General features: G+C 49.3%; 1 protein-coding gene across 1 annotated transcript; it reads right to left on the bottom strand.

Moving 5' to 3' along the window:
* Nucleotides 1-5,944: 5,944 nt before the first annotated feature.
* APCDD1L (APC down-regulated 1 like) lies at nucleotides 5,945-23,291 on the bottom strand (the record flags this gene model as incomplete). Its single annotated transcript, XM_082490918.1, has 4 exons — nucleotides 5,945-7,393; nucleotides 9,799-10,357; nucleotides 10,782-10,911; nucleotides 23,255-23,291. 4 exons carry the CDS (start codon nucleotides 23,289-23,291, stop codon nucleotides 6,629-6,631), a joined length of 1,491 nt encoding a protein of 496 aa, XP_082347044.1. The 3' UTR covers nucleotides 5,945-6,628.
* Between the last annotated feature and the right edge of the window lie 748 nt (nucleotides 23,292-24,039).

The raw sequence follows: 24,039 nt of genomic DNA, 5'->3' as shown, positions 1-24,039 counted from the left end.
TGCTAGTATAAATCATCTGTCAGATAAATAGTGGGATTTATTGTTCAAGCAGGACAATGCTGACCCTTTGACTGTGCCCAATTAAGATTTCGTTATGTTATGCTGACGGCTTCACTTTGTCCAACGGGTGTCAGTGCAAAAGCGACACTACTCGTTGTACCGTTACTCTTATTTTGATTAGCTGCAGAGGATGAAGTAATTGTGTGTTTCCGCTACTCAGATGTGCTTAACTATAAAATTTGTTTGTTTTATTAACGGGTTGATTTTATTACTGGATAAATGTAGATTATTTTTTAAAATAACACAAGTAAGAGCCAGCCGGCAATCTCTTACATGTAGTATTCTAATAAGCACGCACATGCACACTTCCCGGGTGACTACACGCCTCTCATTTATTCCCCCGTTTCCATTCATATTTGTACTTTGAGGAGTAAAACTTTTGAAAACTTCACTGAACTCCACGTAGATCTTCTTTGCCTCCCGGTCCAGGTCTAAGTTCGTCCTGAAGCTTCTGCAGGAGTGAAAACTACAAAAAGGAGCTGTGGGTCTGCGAGTACAGAAACAACGCTGCTTTTCCTTGAAGGAAACTTGAACTTTGGATCTTTTCTCCTACGATCTGTCATTAGGAAATGGCCTTTTCCAGATGGTAAAACAAAAGAAGTTAAGAAAACAAATGAAATAAGAAGAACTAATAGAAGCCACGTATTACAAGTTGATATTATACATCTGGCATTTCTGTTTATGTTTCTGCATTGGTACATTTCATTCTTATTTAATAAGTTCCTAATTTTGTGGGGGTTTTTTTCAAGATTTCGAAGTGCCTATGAAGGAGTGAGGAACAGCCCCGTAGTAAAGGATTGTTCCCAGTTTAGTTGTACTTCATTTTTTTAATCAAATCTTTTTCTTCAGTGGATAAACCCACAAGGTTAGAAAAGCCTCTTGAAGTCCCTCATGTTTGAGTTGGCAAAATTCCCACACATCGTTATCCACATGCAACTACTCTTAAAAGACCTTTCTTAAGGCTGTAAAAGTCAAGCACTCAGAAGTTAGGAAATGGCAAAACCCGGTTTGTCTGTGCACTCTTAGTTTGGCCTCTTGTTGTGAGTACACTGCGGTACCCGCTCGAGGCTTCGGTACCGCGTCAGGAGGTGAGGGGAGGCCCAGAAGGTGTCTAAGGCCACCCACCTTGGTGTGCCTGGCCTGGTATAAGAAGATCTTCCGTTCTCTCAAGATACGTATAATTAGGTTTTTAAAAGTTGAACTTCAGAAATGGCATTGTGGGTGTAACCCACGTGTGTGTGAGGACTGAATCCTTTATGTTCTGCGTACAGACACCCGTTCTTGACGGAAGCATCCGATGTCGTGGTGAGCAACCTTGAGCTGAAGCAGCAGTTTTTGTTTTCACGTTTCACTGGGAGGCCACACAGAAGTGTGATCGGAGCCAGGACTTTTTGCCTCGGTTCTGAGCCCAAAAGAGTGTTTCTGTGAAGGCTGCAGACTTTCCTGCCCAATTTCTTTTCTGATCTATTGTGCCTGAAGCTGTCAAATCTCACCCCATTCCCCCCTCAGCCCTCTGGCTCAGTCCAAGTCATCCTTGTTTGTTCGCTGCTCCTTGGCACAGAGACCAGTGTTCAGCCGAGCATCTTTAAATGGCTTTTCTTCTCTGCCGCCTATTTATTTTCCATCTCGGCCTCTCTCTGCCCATCGCCCTCCCTGTCTCGCTCTCCCTGCTCTGCCCGTCCAGCCTCGGGGCCCAGGGGAGCGCGCCCCGCTGCTGCTTTTCCCACCCCGGGACCCGCTCGCCTTCCTGCTCCTCTTATCAGATTTGTTCCTTCCTCCTCTTTGCTCTGTGTAGAGTTTGGAGAAATGAGTCTTGTCAGCCGTCTCCTTTGTGTCCCCCGCTTTTCTCTGCTGCTTCAACGCAGCGTACTTATTTACAGTAAATAGCATGCTTTTGTATTCAGTGTGGTTTGTTTATCAAATGAGGCGCTAGCTCGATGCTGTTAATATATCCAAAAGCAGTTTAAAACTTTTTTGTGTGTTTTCTTTAAGAATGGTTTGGGAAATGTAGAATGCAAAATCACATTCGAAGGCATTTTACACAGGGGGGCACGAAGGTGGCTAATTGGAAAAATAAGTTACTGTTAATTGAGCTGTGACGAGGAGATCAGGCCCACGACTCTTTGTCCAGCAAAGTCAGCTCATGCTTTGAATTTCCGTGGCTGCTAGAGAAGCAGAAAATTGCACAGGCAACCTGTCTGAGCAGCTTACCATACTAAAGAGGGTGCGAGAGCCTTTCCTGCTCAGGCTCAGGGCAGGAGGCTGCTAAATGCATTCCGAGTGCTTGGAAATTATTTTTTTCTTTTTCCCTGCTTTTTGGAGTGGTTAAAAAAGATTAAACTTTTGAGAAGTATTATGTAAGAAGTGAACGGGGAAGAGTTTTCCAACTCTTCTGTCCTGTTACCACTGATTTTCGGGCACTAGCCTGCCAGTGCACCTGTTGGCTTGGTTTTTCTTTACAGCTACAATAAAAAGGTATATATTTATTTTACAGTTGAAAGGAATCCAGTAGTCAGGACTAATGTTTGTTGTCTGTGCCCTAGACTTGCTTTTCTAATGCAGAGTTAGACATGAAATATGAATTTACTTGGTTTTGTCTTGTTTATGTCAGATAAAGATCAATGAATCGCAGAACTAGAAGTTGGTGGTTGCCGCGGAATCCTGATGACATTCAAGCTCGGCATACAGCCATGCAAACTGCTGATAAATCTCATTGGTGCTTCAGAAGGGCATAGCTGAGCAAATTTCCTAGCAAACCTGGCAGTGAAGGAAAAATTAGATGGAAAACTGAATTAGAATTGGCATTTTTCTAAGTGGAAGCCGTTAAATGGCCAAAACCCCGAGAATTCTGCAATCAAGAAGGGGGACAACTTTGGCTAACCGTCCGTCCTATTTCAGTGGTAAAACGAAGGGAAAAATTAGATGTAAAGTAATACAAAACAAATAAGAAAAGGGGAAGCAGACAGCAATCAACTCGAAATGAGAGTTACGTAGAAAATTAATAAGGAAAGCGATAGCCAAAGGAAAAGAAAAATGTATGAGTTGGAGTGCTCGGAGAGGGTGATGAAGAGAGGGTGATGAAGTTCAGAGGAAACCTTTGTGGTAGGGTAAGGACCATTACTAGACGCAGGTGGCAAAACTGCTAGTGACGACGTAAGAGAACTGGAAAGGTGGTGTCATTCATTAGCAATACTTAATATTAAAAATTAAGATTTTTAAATTCAGTAGGTCTAGAAACCTCCTATCAGTCCTCCTAAGGGAGATGCCTGGGGCAGTCTCTGACCTGTGGATGCGAAGGATGCCAAAGGGAGCAGGACTGCCCAGGTGAAGCGGTTGGCTAGCTCGTCACCCCCGGGAAGGGACAGGGACGGAGGTGAATGTTAATGAAGGAGTGTGATGTAAGTCATTTCGTTCTGTCTTTGGTTTTCAGTTTTCTTTGGGATTAGTGTGAACTGAGCATATCTGGGCCCCTGCGAAGCTTGGTGGTTTCTGACAATCACACCTTTTAGGAGGTTGTTCACAGAACCATAATGAAATGGGGGATAGAAGGGTTCTGCTGGGAGCCGATACGATTCAGTGGTTACAGATCACTGGTGAAAACAGGTAAAAGATCACTGCTGATAAAATGTTAACAGGACAAAAATATCCACACCCAGAACCAGAGTAAGAGCTCCACGTGTCCCCAGTGCAGTCCCAGGGTGAAAGACTAATGAATAAGAATGTGTTCCTGGTTTTAATTATCGTTAGCAGTAAGTGATTATACTTCTGTATGTCTCAGCTGTGAGAGTTGGGAATTTTGGATGCAATTTGGATATTTACATTTTAAAAGAGAAGCTGAGTAATTGGAATGGATGCAAAAAAACATTCAAAAATCACTGGTGGAGTGTGAAAATGCCTTAGAGAGGGAAAACTCAGTTGGCTGAGTTTACCTACCAGAATTGAGAATGTCTGGTTTACAGTGCACAAGTACCTTCACGGGGAGAAAATACTGAACACTGCAGCTTTCTGATCTTAAAAAAAACAACACAACAAGAATCACTGACTGGCAATCGAAGCCAGGCAAATTCAAATTGGAAAAAAGGCAAAAAAGCAACAAGTTCTCGAGAGAGAATAACTGTGTAATTTAGGAATGTTTCTCTAAAGAACTGTGAACAGAACAATAAAAGTTATGATATTTATGCAAATAGCTTTTTCATGGCTTTTTTCTTTCAGAAGTATACCTAAAGGGGGGAGTATACCTAAAGAGGACAAGGAGGCTCCTGATGAGGCTGTCACCGGGAGCTTTAGTTGGCGTAGCCCATCTGTGGCACGGGGTCACGGAGCTGTGGCTGAGCATCCAGTGCTGCAGGGGCCGAGTGGTGTCCTCTGGCTGTGGGAGGAGGTGGGACCTTTCTCCAGTGGTGCTGCATAAGTAGGTGATGTTGTCTCGTAACTTTTCACAGCGTGTTAATCCCCCCACCACTTTGAAAGGATCTGCGCTTTTGGAGTTTTTACACCACGTGATATCCAAACACTTGCTAAGTTTGATACATTTCCGTACTACGTAAATGAAACAAACAAGTATCTGCACGTAAATCTCATTCCTGGGGGTAAATGTAGAGCAGGAACTGCCTTCCCCTTCCTCCACCCACCCTCCATAGACAGCAGAAGGCTGTTCCCTGCTCTGGCCACGGACATCTGTGGGTCCCACAGAAACACGTAGCCTTGCTGAGTCGAGTCCCGGGAGCCTTTCCTCGAGGCTGCAGCGAGCAACGGCTCCTGCACGGTGACAGCAAACGGGTCTGCCCAAGAAAACGTTCTGCCACGCGTATGGTTTACGTGCGATGCGGCTGTGCTACCGTCGCCTCACTCCCATTCACAGAAGCTCCACGGGGACATCCCAAAGGAGACGCCCCATTCTCCAAGATGCACTTCCAGTTCTTCCAGTGTTTGCCTGTGGGTCTGCACGCGGCAGCTGGCAACAAAACACAACCACCCTTGGAAACAGAGGGAGGTATTTTGCCTGCTGAACTAACCCTGGAGAAGTCCCCTTCTCCACTGACCGTATGGGGAACCGAAGGCGAGGGAGCCAAGCTCGGCCTTTTTGTGTAGCATCTTAGAAGCGTAACTGCTTATGCACATGATCAATATTTGATCACACCTGGAGCACACGAACACGATGACAACATTATGTCACAATTGTATGCATTTAATAAGCATGTCATCTGAATTATTAGTTAATGTACAGATTCCCCAAAAGTATTTTATGTTATGAAACCCATAATTTATTTAAGTACAAGCTGCAAGTTCATAAATACAGCATTAAGAAGATAGCTATTGCATAGCTGGTTTAACCAAATATCCTTTGTGTGTAAGATATATAGGCTTATTTGGAGAGGCTTTAGCTACTGGGAGGAGGTCTTCTCCAAGTAAATTATTTGCTTCTCAGCTGCAGCAGACAGGGAATAGAATTTCTTAGTTTGTGCTTTTTGTCAGTAGAAATCAGTTTGACTCGACTGTGCTGTCTGATTCGAGTGTCTCCTCAGCTCGGTGTTCACTGGAGGCAGATTTATGAAACATCTTTACAGGAATGAGGCTGGAAGTGACAGTTTGATGGAAAGGAGAGCTGGATTAACAACTGGTACTCCAGTACACTTACTAGAAAGGAAAGAGCGAAGATATGTGGCCCATGAAGGCTTGTAAGTGATCTTTTGCTTTGCTGGGTGCACGGCGCACAGGAGCGGCGCCAGCCTCTGCCTGCGCACAAGGCGCGCAGGGACATGGGGCCACTGCCGACGTACCGAACCGCAGGTCAGTGCCGCGCTGGAAAAGCTGGAATAATGCAGCACAGACGGAGTGTCTGCAGCTGCGTAATGCTGAAGGTCGGAGCAGTTGTGCCCCAAAGCCTCTTCCATCTCCTGTATCTTCTCCTATGACCAGGGTCAGGCATAACAGTCCGTCAGGGCACCGCGCTGCGAGGGCTGCTTTTTGTACATACTCAAGTGGAAGATTGCGTCTTGGTGTGCGTACATACACAGGAAAACTGCAGAAAACCTCTGTAAACTGAGAAAGGCACGATTAACTGTGCCCTTATCAAGAGCACTTGCTGACTGTTCATCTATTGCTGACTGACTCTGCAGATTAAATTTGCAAGAACAGCAATAGGAGTATGATGGGAGGGAACTCAGCCTCAAAGAAACTCAGCAGCCGACACTTCGGGTGTTAGAATTACATCTGAATCGGGCTCTTGATTAAATCTTAGCAATGTCAAAAGCTCTAAGCAGCACTTGTAACTGATGTCGCTCCCCCCCCCTCCCGTATTGCTAAATTATCTATTGCAATGTGCAGTGCATCCATGTCACTACATTAAATTTGCACGCAAAGAAGAGGGGCGATCAGGCAATAAAGCCACAGAACAAACAGCGTGTAGTCAGGCATATCTTCCTGGCTTTGTTCACCGTTGTTGGGCGTTTTTAAAAAGTGTTTCCAAATCTGAGTAAAACTGATTCCAGATGTGCTCATTTGAAGGATATAAAAGTCACACTAGCACCAAGACTGTCTGAATTCTGTGCTGTACCTGAACAGATTACTAGTCCCATCTTAAAAACAGAAGTGCTATAAACAATAAAAAGGCCACAGGCAAAGGTTTTAGTGCTTCGTTCCCATTAGCACCTTTTCCCCCCACGTATTTTAGACTAAGATAGTTAGAGAATTCCCCTGGCGCTCCGGCGCACTGAATGAGGGGTGCCTGGTAGGACGTGGGTCGCTTGGCCGGGCTGTCGGGACTGGATCCGTCCGTGGGCCTTTCGCCAATGTACAGCAGGCTGTGCTCTTCCGTGTCTTGCTCCGTTTTGAAAAGTTCATACTCCGTGTGGGGCAGCTTGATGCCCAAAGCCAAACATCCATTTGTGGGTGTTATATCCTGCTCCACCCCAGCCCTCCAGGAGCTTGTCAGCCCACAGCTTCCAGGTTCTGAGGAGTTCAGCATCATCACCGTCACCTGGTCCATTGCCGTCACGCGAGCCTGCGTGACTTTGAAAGCCAGCTCTGTGCCCCCCCTCACCTTGGAGGAAGGGATGCCTTGGGTGTAATGGCCAGACGCGTAGATGGTGAAAGTCGGCTGTTTGCAGAGGGGGTCGGAGTAGTGATAGTAATAACCTTCCCAGGTGTGGTTGTTACCGTGGAATATGAAGTACCGGGTGAGGAAAAGCACGGCGGGGCGGACCTCGCAGTGGGTGCTCACCCAGCTGCCGCTGAGCTGCATCGGCAGCTGAGCTCTGATGGGAAGTATGGGTGGGTGGTGCTCATCAGCTCTGTATATGATGCCACAGGCTGGGCAAGGATGCACATGGTGCTGCAGAAGACAAAAAGTAACATTTTTGTAAACTGATGCACAAAAAACCCTTTCAGGACATTTTAAAAGCTGAAACTCCCCTCTCCTGCACCAGGGTGTTCAACTGCAGTGAACTCAGCCCGAGACATCCAGGCAGATTACGCGAGATGACGCGCTGCCTGGGGTCTTTGCTGCTCGGGTATGCTGGGACGGACAGAGGTCTGTGCCAGAGCCGCTACGATGTGTGGCAGGAGGAGGGGAGGGTGAAGGCAGAGCAGCCGCAGGCACAGGGAACGCTCCCTCGGGCTGTCCAGGTTCTTCCCCCACAGCTTTTCCACCACAACCTGCTGCGCACACCCACGGGTGAGGGTGAGAGAGAAGTTGCCCACACCACTGCACCTCTGCACCGGTTCAGAAAAACTGATGCAGTCTTTCTGGCAATCAAAGAGGCCGTGAAACCCTGACAGCGGGGCGGCGCCTGTGTCTGGGCTACCCCTCACTGACGGCAGCCCCCGAGGACCACGGCCGGCTGGGCACGTTCTGCTTCACTCTCGCCCCCGTTCCACGCAGCGTAGGGAGCCCCTGTCCCGGCTCCCGCGCCCGCAGGCCACATCCGGGCGGCATGCGAGGCAGGCAGGGCTGCCGCAGGGGCTGCCGCAGGGGCTGCCGGGGCACCGCAACGGCACCGCACCGAGGACAGGACCGGCTGCCCGAGGAGCACCGCACCTTTGCTCTGCCGCCTGCGCTCGGTGCAGAACTCGGAGTCAAAGCAGCCCCACGGCCTCCGGTGCAGCTCGGGGCTTCGTCTTGTACTTCACATATCACAGCCGATTTATTTTTAAATAACTGGGGTTTGAACATCGTATCGTTTTCTAGAACACGAGCTAATCTTTACTGAATTGTCGTACGCAACAAGGTTAAATAACTCAGTAGTTAACTGCAGGGTGGGTAATTTACATGCGAGTTGATTGGAGTCAACTGTAATTTAGTCATTTTCAGCTTGCTTTACTGCTACTGTCACGTTAATGAGTGCTGACAGTACACAGTACATTATGGCTAAATAATCCCAGAAGCTGGCAAATATATATGCTCTCCTTAGACAGGAAATTCTTTGATAATGAAAGGTAATTTCAGAGAATGGGTTTCTTTAAAACAGATATAAATTTAAGGGAAAAAAGAGTGATATTTTCATAGAGAGAGTTAAAAAATAATTCCTAACATAGCTGTGTAACCCTCACTAACACAAGCAAATGGATGTTGGTTCAGGAAACAAAATTAAAAAAAAAAAGAAAGAAAGAAAAATCCTGTGCCCAATAAAATTATCACTATAGACACGGAGCCAAAAATCTTACTTGCTTAAACCAGTCGTGTGAAGTTATTTCTAATGTATGGCAGCTTCTAATTATCGCCAAGTGGTGACATCATGTGCTGGTCCATTGGAGAGCTGTCAGCTGATTAATTACAGGGCTATGTTCAGAGAGTGAATTTCAGTATCTTTAGGTTTGGTTTTAAATTAACTTTTAAAAGTGTTTATGTTTACCATCTGGTTTTGCTCATATATATGGTTTTGGCCCAAGATAACACAAGTTTAACCACTTTGAGAATGTTACTTTCGAGGGGGAGAGGGGTGTTGCTCTGTGTTTTTCAGAGTTCAGTTGGTGCAGTTTGGGGTGTGGGGAAATGTTGCCCCCCAAATAATAATTTTTTTTTTTTGTAGTTAATTCAATTCTATCTAGTAAAGTTCAGAGAGGTTTTTTTGGCCCCGTCTCACTGCTCAATCATTTCTGAATTGATTAGCTATGATTCAGATAGAAAGGTCCTTTCCTGGAAATAAACTAACCTCCTGCAAAAGAAAATAAAATAAAATTAAAAAATAAAATAAAACTAAATTAACAAAATAAAGTAAAAAAAAAAAAATACACCCAAGTCTCCTGCTCAGTTTTACGTGAGAGGGAAAGTTCGATTTCTGTGTAATAACCTCTTTTTATTAAGGGCAACTTCCTCTTCTAATGGCATTACACCAAGGAGTAATGATTTAACAACAGACGTTGCTTCTTTGCTCCCCTCTCAACCTGGACACCACAAAGAGCGAAAGAGAGGAGCGGAAGACAGAGGACAGAACAGGCAGCCTCTAACGATGCGCAGCCCGAAGCCCTCCCTGACTGTGGTGTGGGAAACTCGGGAACGGCCTTGCCCAGGAGCGCGCAGAGCCCAAGCAAAGCCGTTAACTCCAGGCCCGCGCCAGTGCAGGCCTGTTCCTGGTGCTGGTTTTGCTGAGCTCCCCCCTCCCTCCTGGGGCGGGAGTGATCCCCTCACGCCACGGGGCACCCGGGCGGCACCCCGGGAGGGCTCCACCAGCGAGGGACGGCCACTCTGGGCAAAGCCCGCGACACGATGAGGGGACGGCGTGACGCCATCGTCCTTACCACGGCGCTCTGCATCGGTCGCTGGTAGCCCGTCGGCCGGTAGTGGAGCCTCTCCACCCACTCGGTGTGAATGTCCCCCAGGTACAGCTCCTCCACCCGCCGGCTCCCGCTCTGCTGCGGCTGCGCCAGGGGCTGGTAGCGCGTCTCCACCCGCACCAGGCTCAGCTCGTGCATGGCGAAGCCCAAGGCGGCGGTGCAGTCGCGCTCGCTCTTGGCGCTCAGCAGTTCGTAGAGGGCGCCGGGGGCCCAGGCGCGGCCGGGGGACAGGAACCCGCCGCAGGCCGCGCCGGAGCTCTGGTTGACCCGGGAGGCCACCTCCCGCATGGCCTGCTGGCTGTGGAAGACGACGCCGACCTTGTGGAGGTGGTAGTCGGCCTCGGTGGCGCCGCGGGTGATCCAGGAGGGCTGGCGCAGCCGGAGCTTGCCCTTGATGACCAGCGAGTAGGCGGGCTGGCGGCAGGAGGGGTCGCGGTAGTAGAACTGGTAGGCCTTGAAGAGGCGGTTGGCGTAGAAGAGGTACGACCGCGTGAGGAACTCGGGCCCCGGCCGCACCTCGCACCTGCGGGGAGGCACTCCTGAGGCCCGGCGGGGCGCGGGGGGAGGAAGGCGGGCGCAGCACCGCGGGGAACAGCCTCCCGCGCCGCTGCCCGCGCGGGGGGATTGCAAGCCCGGGGCCGCCGCGGCCCCACCGGCGGGAGCCCGTCCCGGGGCGGGATGAGCGGGGGACGGCGGAGGCCGCTCGGCGCCGCCGCCCTGAAGCCGCAGAGGCCCCGCGGGCGGGCGGGGGGCGCGGGGCACACACAGCCTTTCCCGGTGCGCCTCAGCTGCGTGCTGGGGGCGGGCAGGGGTGTGCTGGGGGGCGGGTAAGGAGGCGCCGAGGGGGATGGGGGGTGTGCGGGGGGGTGGGGGGTGCAGGGGGGTGCTGGAGGGCGGGGGGTGCTGTGGCTCCGGCGGCCCCGGGGAGCGGGGCGGGGGTGCCTTACCCGGTGGAGACCCAGCGTCCCTCCAGGCGGGGCGGCTGCCGCGCCGCGATCCCGGCGCCGTCCTGCAGGTGGCGGAGCTGCTGCCGACACCGCGGCTCCCAGCGCAGCGGGGGCTCCGCGGCCGCGCAGGCTGCGGGGGAGAGGGAGATGGGAGAGGGCGTCAGCACCGCGGGGCAGCGCGGAGGGGGTGTGTGTGTGTGTCCCGCCACCCCCCACCCCCCCGCGGCCGCCCCCGCCCGGCTCCGCGCTTCTCCGCGGCCGCGGGGACGGGCGGGACCCGCCCCACCCCCCCGCGGAGCGCCCCCACCGCCGAACCGGCAAAAAGGGCGCCAACGGCGGCGCCGGGAGAGAGCGCGTTGGCCGCGGCGGGGAGAGGGCCCCGCGCAGCGCTCCCCGGTTAAGGACACGCGTCTATTTCACTGTTTCCCAACTTGAGCCTCATCTGAATCCAACTATTTTTTAGATGAAATCTTCAAACAGAACTGAGCGCTCTTTGTTCGTGTTCTCTCTCTCTCTCTCTCTCTATTGTTGAAGCAGTAACCGAAACAGGGAATTACAGCATGGGAACATTAGACTCGCCTGTCGCCCACCATAAGGACAGTAATTCTGTCACTTACCTCATTTCCCATAACAACGGATGTTATTGGCTTAGGGAATGTGTGAACGCTCAGCTAAATCCTGAAGACCTTTGCATGCACACATATACGTACATATATTCCTGTGTATTATTCACTCTTTTCACTATTCACTTCTGTTGCACTTGTCAGTTTGCTTCAGTGAGAAACATGGGATTTGCCTCTTTCTAACAGGATGAAATGAGTTCTCAGTGAAGCTCCTCCTGACCCCTCCTGATTTTCTGCTGTCATACACGGCCCCGTCGGGCAGAGCCAGTCCCTCCGCTGGGCGGTGATCAGCCCAGCGCGGGGCTGCCCAGGGTTTGTGAGCCCCGCCAGGCTCACTCGCTCGAGCTGTGCTTGCAACGTGCCTAGCAGTGTGCTGGAAATCTTCAAGCCGACTTCCATCCACTCCATACCAATGGTTAGTTTGCAGGTTGCTTTCCAGCCTGCCCTATCAGCAGGAAAGAAAGATCTAACACATACGTGTTACCTTCCCACAGAGTGAGGATGCAACACGTTTGCACAGCCCGTGCCTCGGTCAATGAGATGGAGACACAGAGTCACATCTGCTACTCTTAGTCCCCATGTGCCACGTACATACTTCTGTATAATCATAGAATCATAGAATGGTTTAGGTTGGAAAGGACCTTGAAGACCATCGAGTTCCAACCCCCCTGCCATGGGCAGGGACACCTCTCACCAGCCCAGGTTGCCCAAGGCCACGTCCAGCCTGGCCTTGAACACCTCCAGGCATGGGGCCTCAACAGCCTCTCTGGGCAACCTGTGCCAGTGCCTTACCACCCTCAAAGTGAAAAACTTCTTCCTAATGTTTAATCTAAACCTGCTCTCTTCCAGTTTAAAGCCATTCCCCCTCGTCTTATCACTACATGCCCTAGTAAAAAAAATAACCTGAACCATCCCATCATCCTCAGAGGGAGATTTGCCGAAACCAAACCCTTCACTGGGAAGAGAAACCCAAATCACCTGCCTGCATGTGAGAGCAGTGACAGCTGAGGGGGTGCCCGGCTTGGAGAAGGCAATTGCCTTCCGAACAAGAAGTGTTCGCAGATGAAGCTATAGTGCATACGGATCTGCTGCAAACCATGGGCAAGACTACGAGCTGCTGAGCAACGTCAGCAAAATTCCCTGGCTCACAAGCTCAGGAAATAAGACAAACATAAACACGCCGCATGAGATTCACAGCTGGGGTCTACCAGGGAGGCTCCCCCGATTCCCACAGTTTTTGCGGCGACTGCAGCCTCTCGTCCCTGGCATCCACACGTCCTACACACACACAGGGTTAAATCCCTCTTACAAATCTTCAGCATCCAAGTTTGCCTCAAACACAAGCCCTAGACCAAGTCAAATGGGAACTTAGGAATTAAGCTGTGCAAGTCAGAGGCTCCTGGATGTGTGGCAAAGCAGAGAAAATTCCACTCCGAGAGTATCTTATTACTAATCTAGTAATATATAACTTACGACTTACACACGACAGACAAATTTGGAGTCACTTCACTATGGCACTGCCATTTGCAAAGGTTTTACAGGTCACAGTAACAGGGTCCTTGAAATGTATTTATGTAGATTTAAGCATGCAAACCCTGAAACTGCCACAAAGGGAATAAACACACGGCAAGTGAAGCAGGAGAGCAGTAACAGAAGCAGCCTACCTACCTAAAGGCCAGTGAAACCAGCCCTGGACTTTCTGTTCCCTCACTATGCACTGCAGTGCATAAGCTAGCTGGAAAGGCGCATTATTAGTGTTAAGGGCTCTTTTTGGAGCAGACTCGCAATTGTACTGGTGTTATCATCTTGGATGGCTGGATGTGGCGTGCAGGGATAGCCAGCTCCGTCACAACTGCCTGCACTAGTGTTTCGTAAAAAGCAGTCCCTATGAGTCCTCATATGAAAAGGGGGAAATGCTGGATGACAAACACCATTTCTATTAGTTAAACCTTTAATTTGGCAGCTGCAGTGTCCGTGCAGGCTGCCCCATGGGTGCCCAATTAGTAGAGCCCATTAGGAGTTGGGGCTCTGCGTCCTCATCCCGGTTCTGCCATGAACCCGGTTCACCCTCTGTGGCCTCAGGCAGATTTACTCCCATGCGCTCCTTATTCCTCTGTCTTTTTTTACTCACCTGTGAAATACGCCAAGTTTCATCTGACTGGCCTATCAAGAGGCCTAATTACTGGCAAAGCTTTTGGAGAGCCTTCAGTACAAGGACGGTCTAAACTGCATTACACTTAAACATGAAATCGTTATCCTAGAGAATATGGCAAACTAAAAAACAACTGTACTTGTATTAGAGGTAACGGACTATAAGGATCAAATTTGCTCTTGCTCATAACCACAGAAGGACTCTCGAGGTGTTGGTGTAGTCTATAGCTATACCAAAATAACAGCACAGAATATAGCCCGTTCGCAACTCGCTAACTGCGCTTTGTGCGTGTTTGTTGCAACAGAAGCTTCAATAGTTGACTAAACCCTTACTACTACTTTTGGCAGAAACACTAAAAGTCTACATTGTTTGAGAGCACAGACACTTTGGCAACGCAATCACTACATTTTGACACATCCAAAAGAAAAGGGAATTTTTATAATCAGGATCAAACTCCATGGGGAAAAAAAAAAAAAAAAGAAAAAGCCCCCAGAATGTAAATATTTGACATGATGGGAATTCCGAGGGATTTTGTCTTACTTAACTGTACACAAGACTCCAAGCTGGATGCATCCTCAAACCAAAAGCTATTGGCTTGTGTCCAAATTTTGTGGCTGCTTTTCTCTCTCAAATACTCCAGCCCAGCCCCACCAGATCCAAACATCCTTTCAAGCTGGAAAAGTTCAATTCCAGACCTAAAGTCTGTAGTTAGGGCACATCTCTACTTCAAGAGCAGCATAAAGTGGCTGTCACTCGTATGTCACACTGTTAGCCCCCGGGGAAGCCCATCAGGGCAGCTCCTCTCTCCATCTTGAGAGAGACACAAATTAACTGCTTTATAGAGTTCTTGGGCAGGAGGAAGGAATTATTCACAATTCATCTTCAAGACAAAAATACTCATTCATAGGAAAGTCTTAAAAAAAAGTAATCCCCAACTGTGATCTCTTCCACTCGCTCGTTATCCCGCCTGTCTGTATCGATTAACCACAAGCGTTTCCAGAGAGCTCCTCAGAACAGCAGCTAGACAAAACAGTATCTTTTTCCAGCTTTCCGGTGCGTGCTGCATCCAAAGCCCTGGCCCACAGTCTCCCAGCGATGGGACCGCGCAAGCGCTCGGGCAACCGGGAACGCCAGTAACCGGGAACTGCGGCCGATCACTGGGATCGGCAGAAACTGGATCAAGCCTTGAGACAACGGCAGCAGCAAATACTGACCAACTCTTCCATACACTTACTTGTACAAGGGACTTTCAGAAAAATCAGACCCACAGCATCAGACGATAGAAAGGCAGAACTGGAAATTTTCCGCAAAGTAAATTTTTGGTAAAATTAAGATTCCTAGGTAATGGCCAACCCTGAAAATGAGAGCCAGCCGGTGGGGTTGTGCTGCATAACTGCCGTTCAGATTCAGACCCACTTCTCACTTTTAAAGGAAAAAAATACCAACCAGGACAGAAAAACTGTAATATGCCTTGTTGGAAACAAATCTTGTTTGTGTTCCTCCGAGCAGACTGACTTTGGAAAAAAGCAAAGTTGGGTCACACATCTGTTTCTTTACAAATGGAGGAGAAAATGCATGCATTACAGTTTGCACCAAATTAGTTACTGTAGATCAACTCTTCTCCAGAGCTAGATTGCTTAATCTGTTACGTGTTATTGCCTCCTATGGCCAGAATTTATTATTCCCATTTATAATTCTAATGTTTCAGTTAGTCACCCATTCACAGGGATAAGATCAGTGCCTGAAGTCATGGAGCATTACACATTTCTTCATTTAGAGATGACATAAAGCCTTTGATATTTTCTGAGGAATGTTCAGGCTGGAATGAAATGGACGATAAGAAATATATCAATATATTCTGCATAAGCGAATTATAGTTATCCACATAGACTTCATTAACAGAGCAAAATGGTGTTTCTTTAGCATTTTTCTCTCCTGAGAGCACACAGAATGGATTTTGGGTTAGCCACTAAAGGAATAAGCATTCTTTTAAAAGCAAAGATGATGTTTGTATTTAGCAAATCAATTTTTCTTGCATTTGTGTAGAGATTAAATTAGTGGTGCTTTTAATTCACTCAGAATAAGGCATTCCCAAGAGAATAATTCCGTGGGAAGAGATACATTTTACATTATAATATTATAAAGTTATAAAACTTAGATATAACCCATTGGGGGTGGAAAACTGTCTCACAGCAGAACTTTTCATTTTGTGTATCGGCAAACTGAACCCAATTCAGGACAGGACTTAAGCACATGCTTAAGTCTAATTGGTTTCAGTGAAACTTAAGCATGTGCTTGAAATTAAGCCAGTGCATGAGCATTTTTCCTGATTAGTAATGCCTCCCTGAATTGAAGCCAGAATGTGGTCAAGTGGTTGAGGGAGGATGCCAGTGCTTTCACTGGAGTACTGTCTGGCTTCTGGAAAAGTATTTCTATTATTCAACCCTTCTCTTATTTGTGTGTAAAACGGGTATAATTACATATAGCTGTTTCACCAGTCTGATGCTCAGTTCATGCCATTTGTAAAATGTTTTGAATTCACTAGGTGTTTCTCAGTTATTCTCTTAAGGATGGCACGATAAATGTATTACGTTAGCTATCGCTGTAGAGCATCACCTCGAGTTTCCTGTGCATAACACAGCCTAAGAATATATGAAATTCTGCAGGTCCTAAGAGGGAACTCAGCTAACTCAAAATTCCCAAGCAGCTCAGGATTTCAGAGAAATTTTCAAAACGTGGTTTCACCACATACTTTCAACACATTGGCAAACAGGTTCAGACACCATATTCTATACCTTTAGCTTTATCCTGAGGCTGTGACCATTGCATATTTTGTCTCAAGTCCACAACTAAAATAGCGAAGCACTTGTGGTGAGCTGACTGCAGGTTTTTAAGGCACTTGGAATCATGGAATCATTTATTTTTCCTGTAAGTGTCATAGATGACAAGACAGATGGGATTTATGGTAGGGAAGGGGAGAAGGGAGAAGGTATTCTCTCCTGCACCCCAAAGATCTTCTTGAGTATAAAATACATTTAAATAAAATGGCTTCTTAAAATTGCCCTCTCTGGCCATTTATCTTGAAGTAGAAGACCAGGCCAAACACTGTCAATGGGATTGCAGGGCTTGATGCCAGTTTCATTGGCGTCCATAAACAGGACAGATCCCACGACCATACCAACACCGCATCAGCACCTTCTTCAGGAAATGCCCATCCCCATAACCCGACGGTTAACACTCCGTCTGGAGAACGAAGGGACACAACGGAGAAATAGGACACGGGATACTCTCAAACGGGGTGAACTAAGCAAGACGTGTAGGAGTTGGCACCGAGGACTCTGGCGGTGTGATGAGAAAGAAGAGCACTATTGGCGGAGGTGAGTACATCTTCCCAAGAGATCTCCTACAGTTACTGTTAGTTACTGTTAACCAAGATGCCATTTCACAGTGTTTCTTCCTCCCCTCTCCCAGAAGATATCATGCAGACTCAGAAAGAGGAGTCCTACATTTTTTCCACAGCTACATTGGTCAACGTCAAAAGATTTCCCGGAGAACAGCTGAGCAACTCCATACCGCCCAATGGCCCCAGTTGGCCCAAGCGCAGCGGTCAGCCCCGCGGCGCCCGGCCCTTCGCACAGAGCCCTGTCTTGCTGCCAGCTCCATGCCGCGCAGTCCCGCCGGCACCCAGGAGGGTGGACAGGAGCGCCGGGACGCGGCTCCTGCAAGGAGCCAACACCAGGGAAATCACAGGGCTGCCCGGCGTCAACTCACGACCTCCACACACACCTGCAGGACAGTCTGGAGGAAGAGGGGCGGTTCATCGGGAGAGGTGGGAACTAATGGGGTAATTGCTACGTGCCTTCTTTTTCGGCATTGGCAAGCACTGAAAAAAACAAATGGGTTCAGGCTACACTAACATATGGTGACTTGTGTTAAACCCTAATCAGTATTCCTGCAGAAGTTTGGCACAGAGAAATCAATAACCAAAAAGCAAAGGAAACTAAAGGAAAGAAGGGCAATGCTAGAGCTTTCTTCCTTGAACACTGGTGAAAGTTTAAATTTTAATTTGGTGAGATAGGTGAGACCACAGTGAGACCATCTCTAATCCCCTGGGTCCCCAGACAGTGAGAGACCGGTGAGAACACATCGGGGAAAGCATTTATTTTCAAAAACAAAAGCAAACCAACTCAGACCAAAGCTGAACAGTACCCTGAGGGTACAACCGTGACTCAGATAAATTCTAACTGGAATTCAGTTATTACCAAATGGGAAATATTACCTCTATCTTCCTCAACTTAGATGAGATGGAAACTCATTAGAAAATACAGCACATGGTTTTGAAATTAATGGCACACCGTCATTTTGAATGTATAGAGCACCCATGGAGTTTTGGCAATTCCTTGAAGCCCTGCACAGACACTTTATTAGTGGCTATCGTGGCCATTTTTAATAGTGATGGCTAAGCATATTTTTTCCCGGAGCGCTTTGAAGAGCGGAACCAGTAATCAGGCCATGGCTTGGCTATAAAACGCCAACCTCATTTCAAACGTCTGAATCTCTCACATGGACCATGAGCGCAGAGAGGACCACCCACCACATCATATTAACATAAATATAGCATTTACCCAAAGCAAAATGAGCAACTGGAACTGGCAGGAGTGGAGAGTAGAACAACAAAAAATGATTAGGGGGTGGGAGGGATTGAGTTACGAAGCAAGATTAGAAGAGCACGTAGCCTGGCTGAGGGACGGCTGGGCGAGATAGACATGATAACAGCCTATAAATATTCACAAAGCATAAACACCAAGGAAGGGAAGGAATTCCTCGCAGTGAATAAAGAGGTTCTGTTGGGAGTGAATGAAGAGAGGAAAAAATGTGGCTTGTATATCAGGGTGAACTTTTTGAGGCACAATCTAGTAGGCAGTGTAAGTGCACTTGCTTGGCAGGATTGTGAGGGACTGAACAAAGCGTTGGTCCAGCAGGGAGTAACCCGCTCTTGGCAGGAGTCGGCGCAATACTCTGAGTGCTGCCGCGGAGCCGTCCCTGCTCCCACGGGAGACAGCTGCTCTCCTGCGTAAGCACATTGTTCGCCCATGGAAATCGCTGCCTGGCCCCCGTGGGACTGGAAACAGGGGCTGGATGCACAAAGGCGTTTAGGTGCATGAAGAGAGAAGCGGCTGCAGTCGGTACTGAAGTGCTGGACACGGCTGGGAATCCCAGCAGGTCCTCGCGATGTCGAGTACTCACCGTTGAAAATCTAAGTCCAGGAAATTAGATTATAAACCCACGAAAGCAAGAACGATCCTTTTGTTCTCTACTTATTTAGCACCTAACACAACAGGATTCTTGGCGCTGCTGCAAGGATACTGTTCATAGTAATAAAAATAGGATCTAATAGGATCTAATAGTCCGAGGCTGCGTGGCTCCTGCGAAGCCAGGGATGAGAAGGGCATTCAAAAGCAGTCATAGCTGAAGGCATCCTCAGAAAAAAGCTCTGCAGAAAGGTGGTAAACTGATACATAGCCCACACCAGAAATAAGCACACGTTTGACTTAGAATCACAAGCGACCACAGAAAAAGGTTACTTGTTCAGCTGAAGCACAGAATTAAAGTTACTTCTAACATGTGTTTTGGGGTCTGGGTGTGGTTTCAAGATAGCCTGAAATTTCAGTCTACTGTTTTGCCTGTCAACATTAGCCAAGTTTTGATGTGTTCCAGTTCTCTTAAATGCTGCCGACAGATGCTAAAATCAAAGCTGACATTCAACCTACGCGCTGCGTAATCTAATAACGGGACTTGTGCTACTCAAAACTAACAAAACTTAAGAGCTTTTTTTCAGCAAAACTTTGCTGTTATTTGTATTTTCATCCACCTTTTCCAGGGAGTCTAACTCAGAATTATTTTTTTTTCTCTGAAAAAGCTTCTCTGAAAAGCATTAAAAAGAAAGTGTCATTGTATTTTTGTATCAACATGGGCAAAGAGACACTTAAAAGCTGTAACATGCCAGTGTCCAGCACCTGTGGATTTACTAAGAGCGTGCACAAGGTGAATCCAATTGTCTCCGCGGGGCGCTCAGCGTATACACTGATGGCAGAGTGCAGGGTACAAGCCCGCTTCCAAGGATCTCCGTCTTCGACTTAGACAAGGCCAAAATGTCACACCTTTGTCGGTGTTTCTTACTAACCCAGTAGAAACCACAGCGGACTTTTTCAATGATTGACCAAAGGGATAGGCTCAAGTTTAAAGCCTTATTTTAAAAACTAAACTCAAGCAGATCTCGTCAAACGCTCAGGGGTGAGACTTCTCCCGTTGATTTATGTACCATCACAGCAGCTGTAAGTCGAGAGCTGTTGTTGCACTGCTCCAAATGTCTCTCTAACAGTGCCACAGGAGCCGAGCTTCATTGCAGCACTCTCAGTTTCAGCTGAATTCAAACTGTGATGATTTAATAAGCTATTCACTGAGAACGAGAAAACATCAGTACGAAAGACATGATTATCACACCATCACCCTGCTAAAACTCAGAAATAATGATGGATTTCAACCCTTTTATCACTTAACATTCTGGAGCTTTGGCATTTCAAAGAGGCATCAGAGTTTCTTTCCTAATACACAGAAACAGAACTGTCCTAATTTTGCATTTTAGAGCATGAGACACTTTAAATCCTTAAAGAAAATAAAAGCACAGATTGCAAATTACTAACGCCTCAGATCTTACACAATTTAAACTAGGTCAAGAAGGAGCTGTTCTATGAATCATATTTTCAGTTTCTGGCAGCGCTCAGCCTACAAAAGAAGGGTTACACATTAAAATTCTCACATTCTCACTGTCAGTTTCTTGGTATTATCGTATCTGAGATGCACCATCATAAAATCATGCAGTTAGGAATTCCCTGTTTTCATAGCTTTATCTTCCTCAGCAAACGAATACGCAAACCAAAGGAATTGCGTAACAGCATTGTATAGGTGCTTCCTAATTCTCAGGCTGATTTTAGCAGTGATTGTATCTCATGCATGAAAGCATTGTCTTTACAGATGACACACAACTGGGGAAACACAGGATCCCATTGAAAGCAAAATCTCTTTCCAAACTTTGTTCTGCCAGATGCAGCCTCCCCTAGCACTGGATTCCAGCTTTGGTTTTCTTCATAGCAATTTCTGGCTTTTGAAAATCTCCTTACTCAACAATTTGTGCTTGTGGGGAAAATATAGAAACCACACGATATTTTTTCACTTGTGCTTTTTTTACATCTCAGCCCTGTTTTTATCTATATCCATATACTTTGAAACATGGCTAACCTGTAATTATGGAATAGAGTCATATCACACGATCCGGTATAATACATTAGTTGTTGATTTTTTGGCCAGCTTGAGAAATAAAGAATAAAACCCACCAACTTGGTAAAAATAAATTAGCTAAGTAAATATTGTCCAAACACATATTCGAACCATCAACAATGATGTTAATTTAATGGTAAGCACATATATATGCATATATATATAAGCACACACACATCTCTGTTGAATGTACTACTGTCATTTATGGGATCCTCTTCCTAATCGCTTAATTGAATGCAACTGCTGATCTTATCTTACCCCAACACTGTAATTTTCAAACTTAAACATCGAAAGCAAGAATAGATCTTTTATGTTAAAGCCATATAGGAAAAGCTACCCATGAAAAATATCAGAGTGGTGTTATTGGAATGTGAAGGCTTTAATGAAAGCTTAGGTAAAACTCAGCAAGCCTCTCGGGATACTTCCAGGAATGACTGATCCTTTGCTGGAGGAGACTGCAAAATCAGATTCAGTTACCTAACTAAAGTGCTTTTTCAACTAATTATGCACTGGTGTCATGCTCATGGTGATGTTCAGTTTTATGCAAAATACAGCATGTAGATCTTGCTCCCAGTGAAGTCACTGGCAAACCTTGCTTCGATTTTAATGAGTTCTGTATCTGACTTAGCTATTTAAATATAAGTTTTAAGGTCCAGGTTCTGTTCTTACTGAAGTCAATGGAAATTCTCTCACTGACATCAGATGGAAGAAGCACAGGGCTTAAATTTGATTGGACTAAAATAAATTGCATGAAGATTTAAGAAAGAAGTATTCTAATTAGACTTAAGTGAGTAATCTTAGGTAATGCAGTGTTACAGACCTCTAAGCAGTGCAACTTGAGCTAATAAAATATATAGAGAAGGAAAATATGTATTTCTTAACCTGTTAAGCCTTATCTTTGGGGAACAACATATGACAAAGACCCCACATAAGGAGAACAGAAAAGTAACCCTACGGAAGTACCTTGCTTAGAGATTTCTTTCTGCAGTCTGGTCCTTTACACTTAATGTAAGTAATGCCCGATAGCTGTCCCTACACGATTCTTTTGCAATGATCACCAAACCAAGCCCTGAGCCGCAGAGGCAAGTCAGCGTGATATTTTGCTGCCCAAAACCTCAGATCAGGAAACCAAGTGGCAGAAAGGACGCTCGCAGCAGGAAACCCAGGTGTCTGGCTTTCCCATGTCCAGACTGCACAGGGGCCGCAGGGGCACCCTCCCACCCTTCCCTTCACCTGCCCCTTCTCTTCAGGGGCGCAGAGCCTCACCCAAGGGTCTCCCTTGGGTTTCCCAAGAAAAGACTGTCCAAGGATGGAGGAGCCTCCCCCGGGCTCTGCTCCTTGTCGTAAACGGAAACCATTTTGCCTTTTTTCACAGCACAGTTGTCTTTGTTGTCTCATATGGTCTCTTAAGCCAGAACCTTTTCTTCTGAAACTGTTCCAAGAACTGTGGGGTTGAAAGATGCCTTTCCGACAGGGAGCCGCAACGATGCAGCCTGCGCCGCTCGCGGGTCTGTCTGCACGGCCGCGGCTCGGCGGCACCTCGCGGCAGCGGCAGACGGCCTGTGAGGCTGTCCCCTGCCGGGGCAGGTGCCGGATCCCCCCGGGATGATCCCCAATGCCCGCTGAAGCACGGCTGAGGATCACCCTGAGCCCCTCCCGGACCGCAGCTCAGCCCCGCCGCTCACCGCGCCCCGGGCGGCAGCAAGAGCGGGACAAACCCCAGAGGGACCGGGGGGACAGCGGCCCCACCACTCGGGAGCCGCGGGCGGGGGCAGAGGCTGAGCCCCGCGCAGCGCCGGCCCGGAGGGGGCGGGAAAGGCTGCGGGGAACCCCCTCGGCGGGGGGCTGCCCCCCTCCCCGGCCCCACAGCTCGGCAGCACCCCCGGGGCTCCGGGCGCCCTCCGGGGCTCCCCCGTGTCCGTCCGTCCGTCCCCCTCCGCGGGCACACGGCGGCAGGCGGTGTGGTGCGGTGCGGAGCGGCGCCGGGGACGCTGCCCGGGCTCCGGCCGCGCTCGGCGGAAAACCCTCCCCGGTCCGGGCGGGCGCCCGGGAGGAGAGCCGGGCAGGGGGCGAGCGCGCCCCCCGCCAGCGGGGCCCGGGGCGGCGCCGACACCCCGGGGGACCCCCGTCCTGGAGCCGGCCCCGCCGGGACCCCCCCTGCCGCCCTCCCTCGCCCCCCCGACACCTCCTTGCACCCCTCTCCGTACGGTCCCCTTGCACGCCAACTCCCGGCACCCTCCCAGCCACCCCCTGCCCCCTCCTCCCGGGGGAACGTCCTGACGGGACGACCCCGACCCCGGCACCCGCTCCCCGTCCCCTCCACCCGCCCCGGAGCGGCAGCGGCCGCCGGTGCCACCTACCTACGAGCAGCCCGGCGAGCCACCAGCACCGCACCATGGTGGCCGCTGTGTCCTCGCCCGGCCGGCGGCAGGAGAGGCGCGATCGCCGCCGGTGCCCGCGGGGCTCAGCGGGGCGCGGCGCCCTCCGGCGCAGCCATGGCCCCCCCGGCGCTCCGGTGCCCGCGGCGGCGGGACCGCGGCTTCGGCCCCCGGCGGGGCGCTGAGCGCGGCGGGGCGGGCTCGGAGCGCTGCCGCTGCTCAGCCCCGCGTCCTGCGGGGAAGGGGGTATTTAAAAGTGCGTATTTTTTAAAAAGCCCACCACAACCCAGCCCGCCTTCGCTGTGGAGCGCGTCCCCCCGACTGCCGATAGCTTTAATGGAGCTTGGCAGCCGCAGGTTCGAGTTGCCAGAAGAGGTGGAGACTCCGCCGCCTGCGCCCCACATGCGGCCGCGCATCGCACAGGCGGGGGAGGAGGAGGAGGGCAGCCCCGCCGCGCCGCCCGGCCGCGACCGGCACCCCCCGGGCGGCACCGGCCCTTCACCCTCAGGGCCCGGCCCCGACGGGCGCCCTGGACGTGGGCGGCGCGGCTGCGGTGGGCTGCGCTGTGCCGCGGGGCCAGGGCGGGTGTCACCCCCGCCTCACCCCCAGCCGTGGCGGTGGGGCTGCCCCTCGCCCCCCGAGGCGGCTGCGGGGCCTCGGGCCGACTCTCCTCGCTGGGGATCTGGCCCACGGCCTGGCCCATCCGCCCACCACGGCCATGGCTCCCTCCGGCCCAGCAGCCCTCCTTCATCTTCAGCCTCCGCTGC

This window comes from Vanellus vanellus (genome assembly GCF_965231255.1).
Source record: "Vanellus vanellus genome assembly, chromosome: 15".
NCBI classification, from domain to species: domain Eukaryota; kingdom Metazoa; phylum Chordata; class Aves; order Charadriiformes; family Charadriidae; genus Vanellus; species Vanellus vanellus.
The sequence above is the reverse complement of the archived record's forward strand: the minus strand, read 5'-3'. Positions and strand labels throughout refer to the sequence as shown.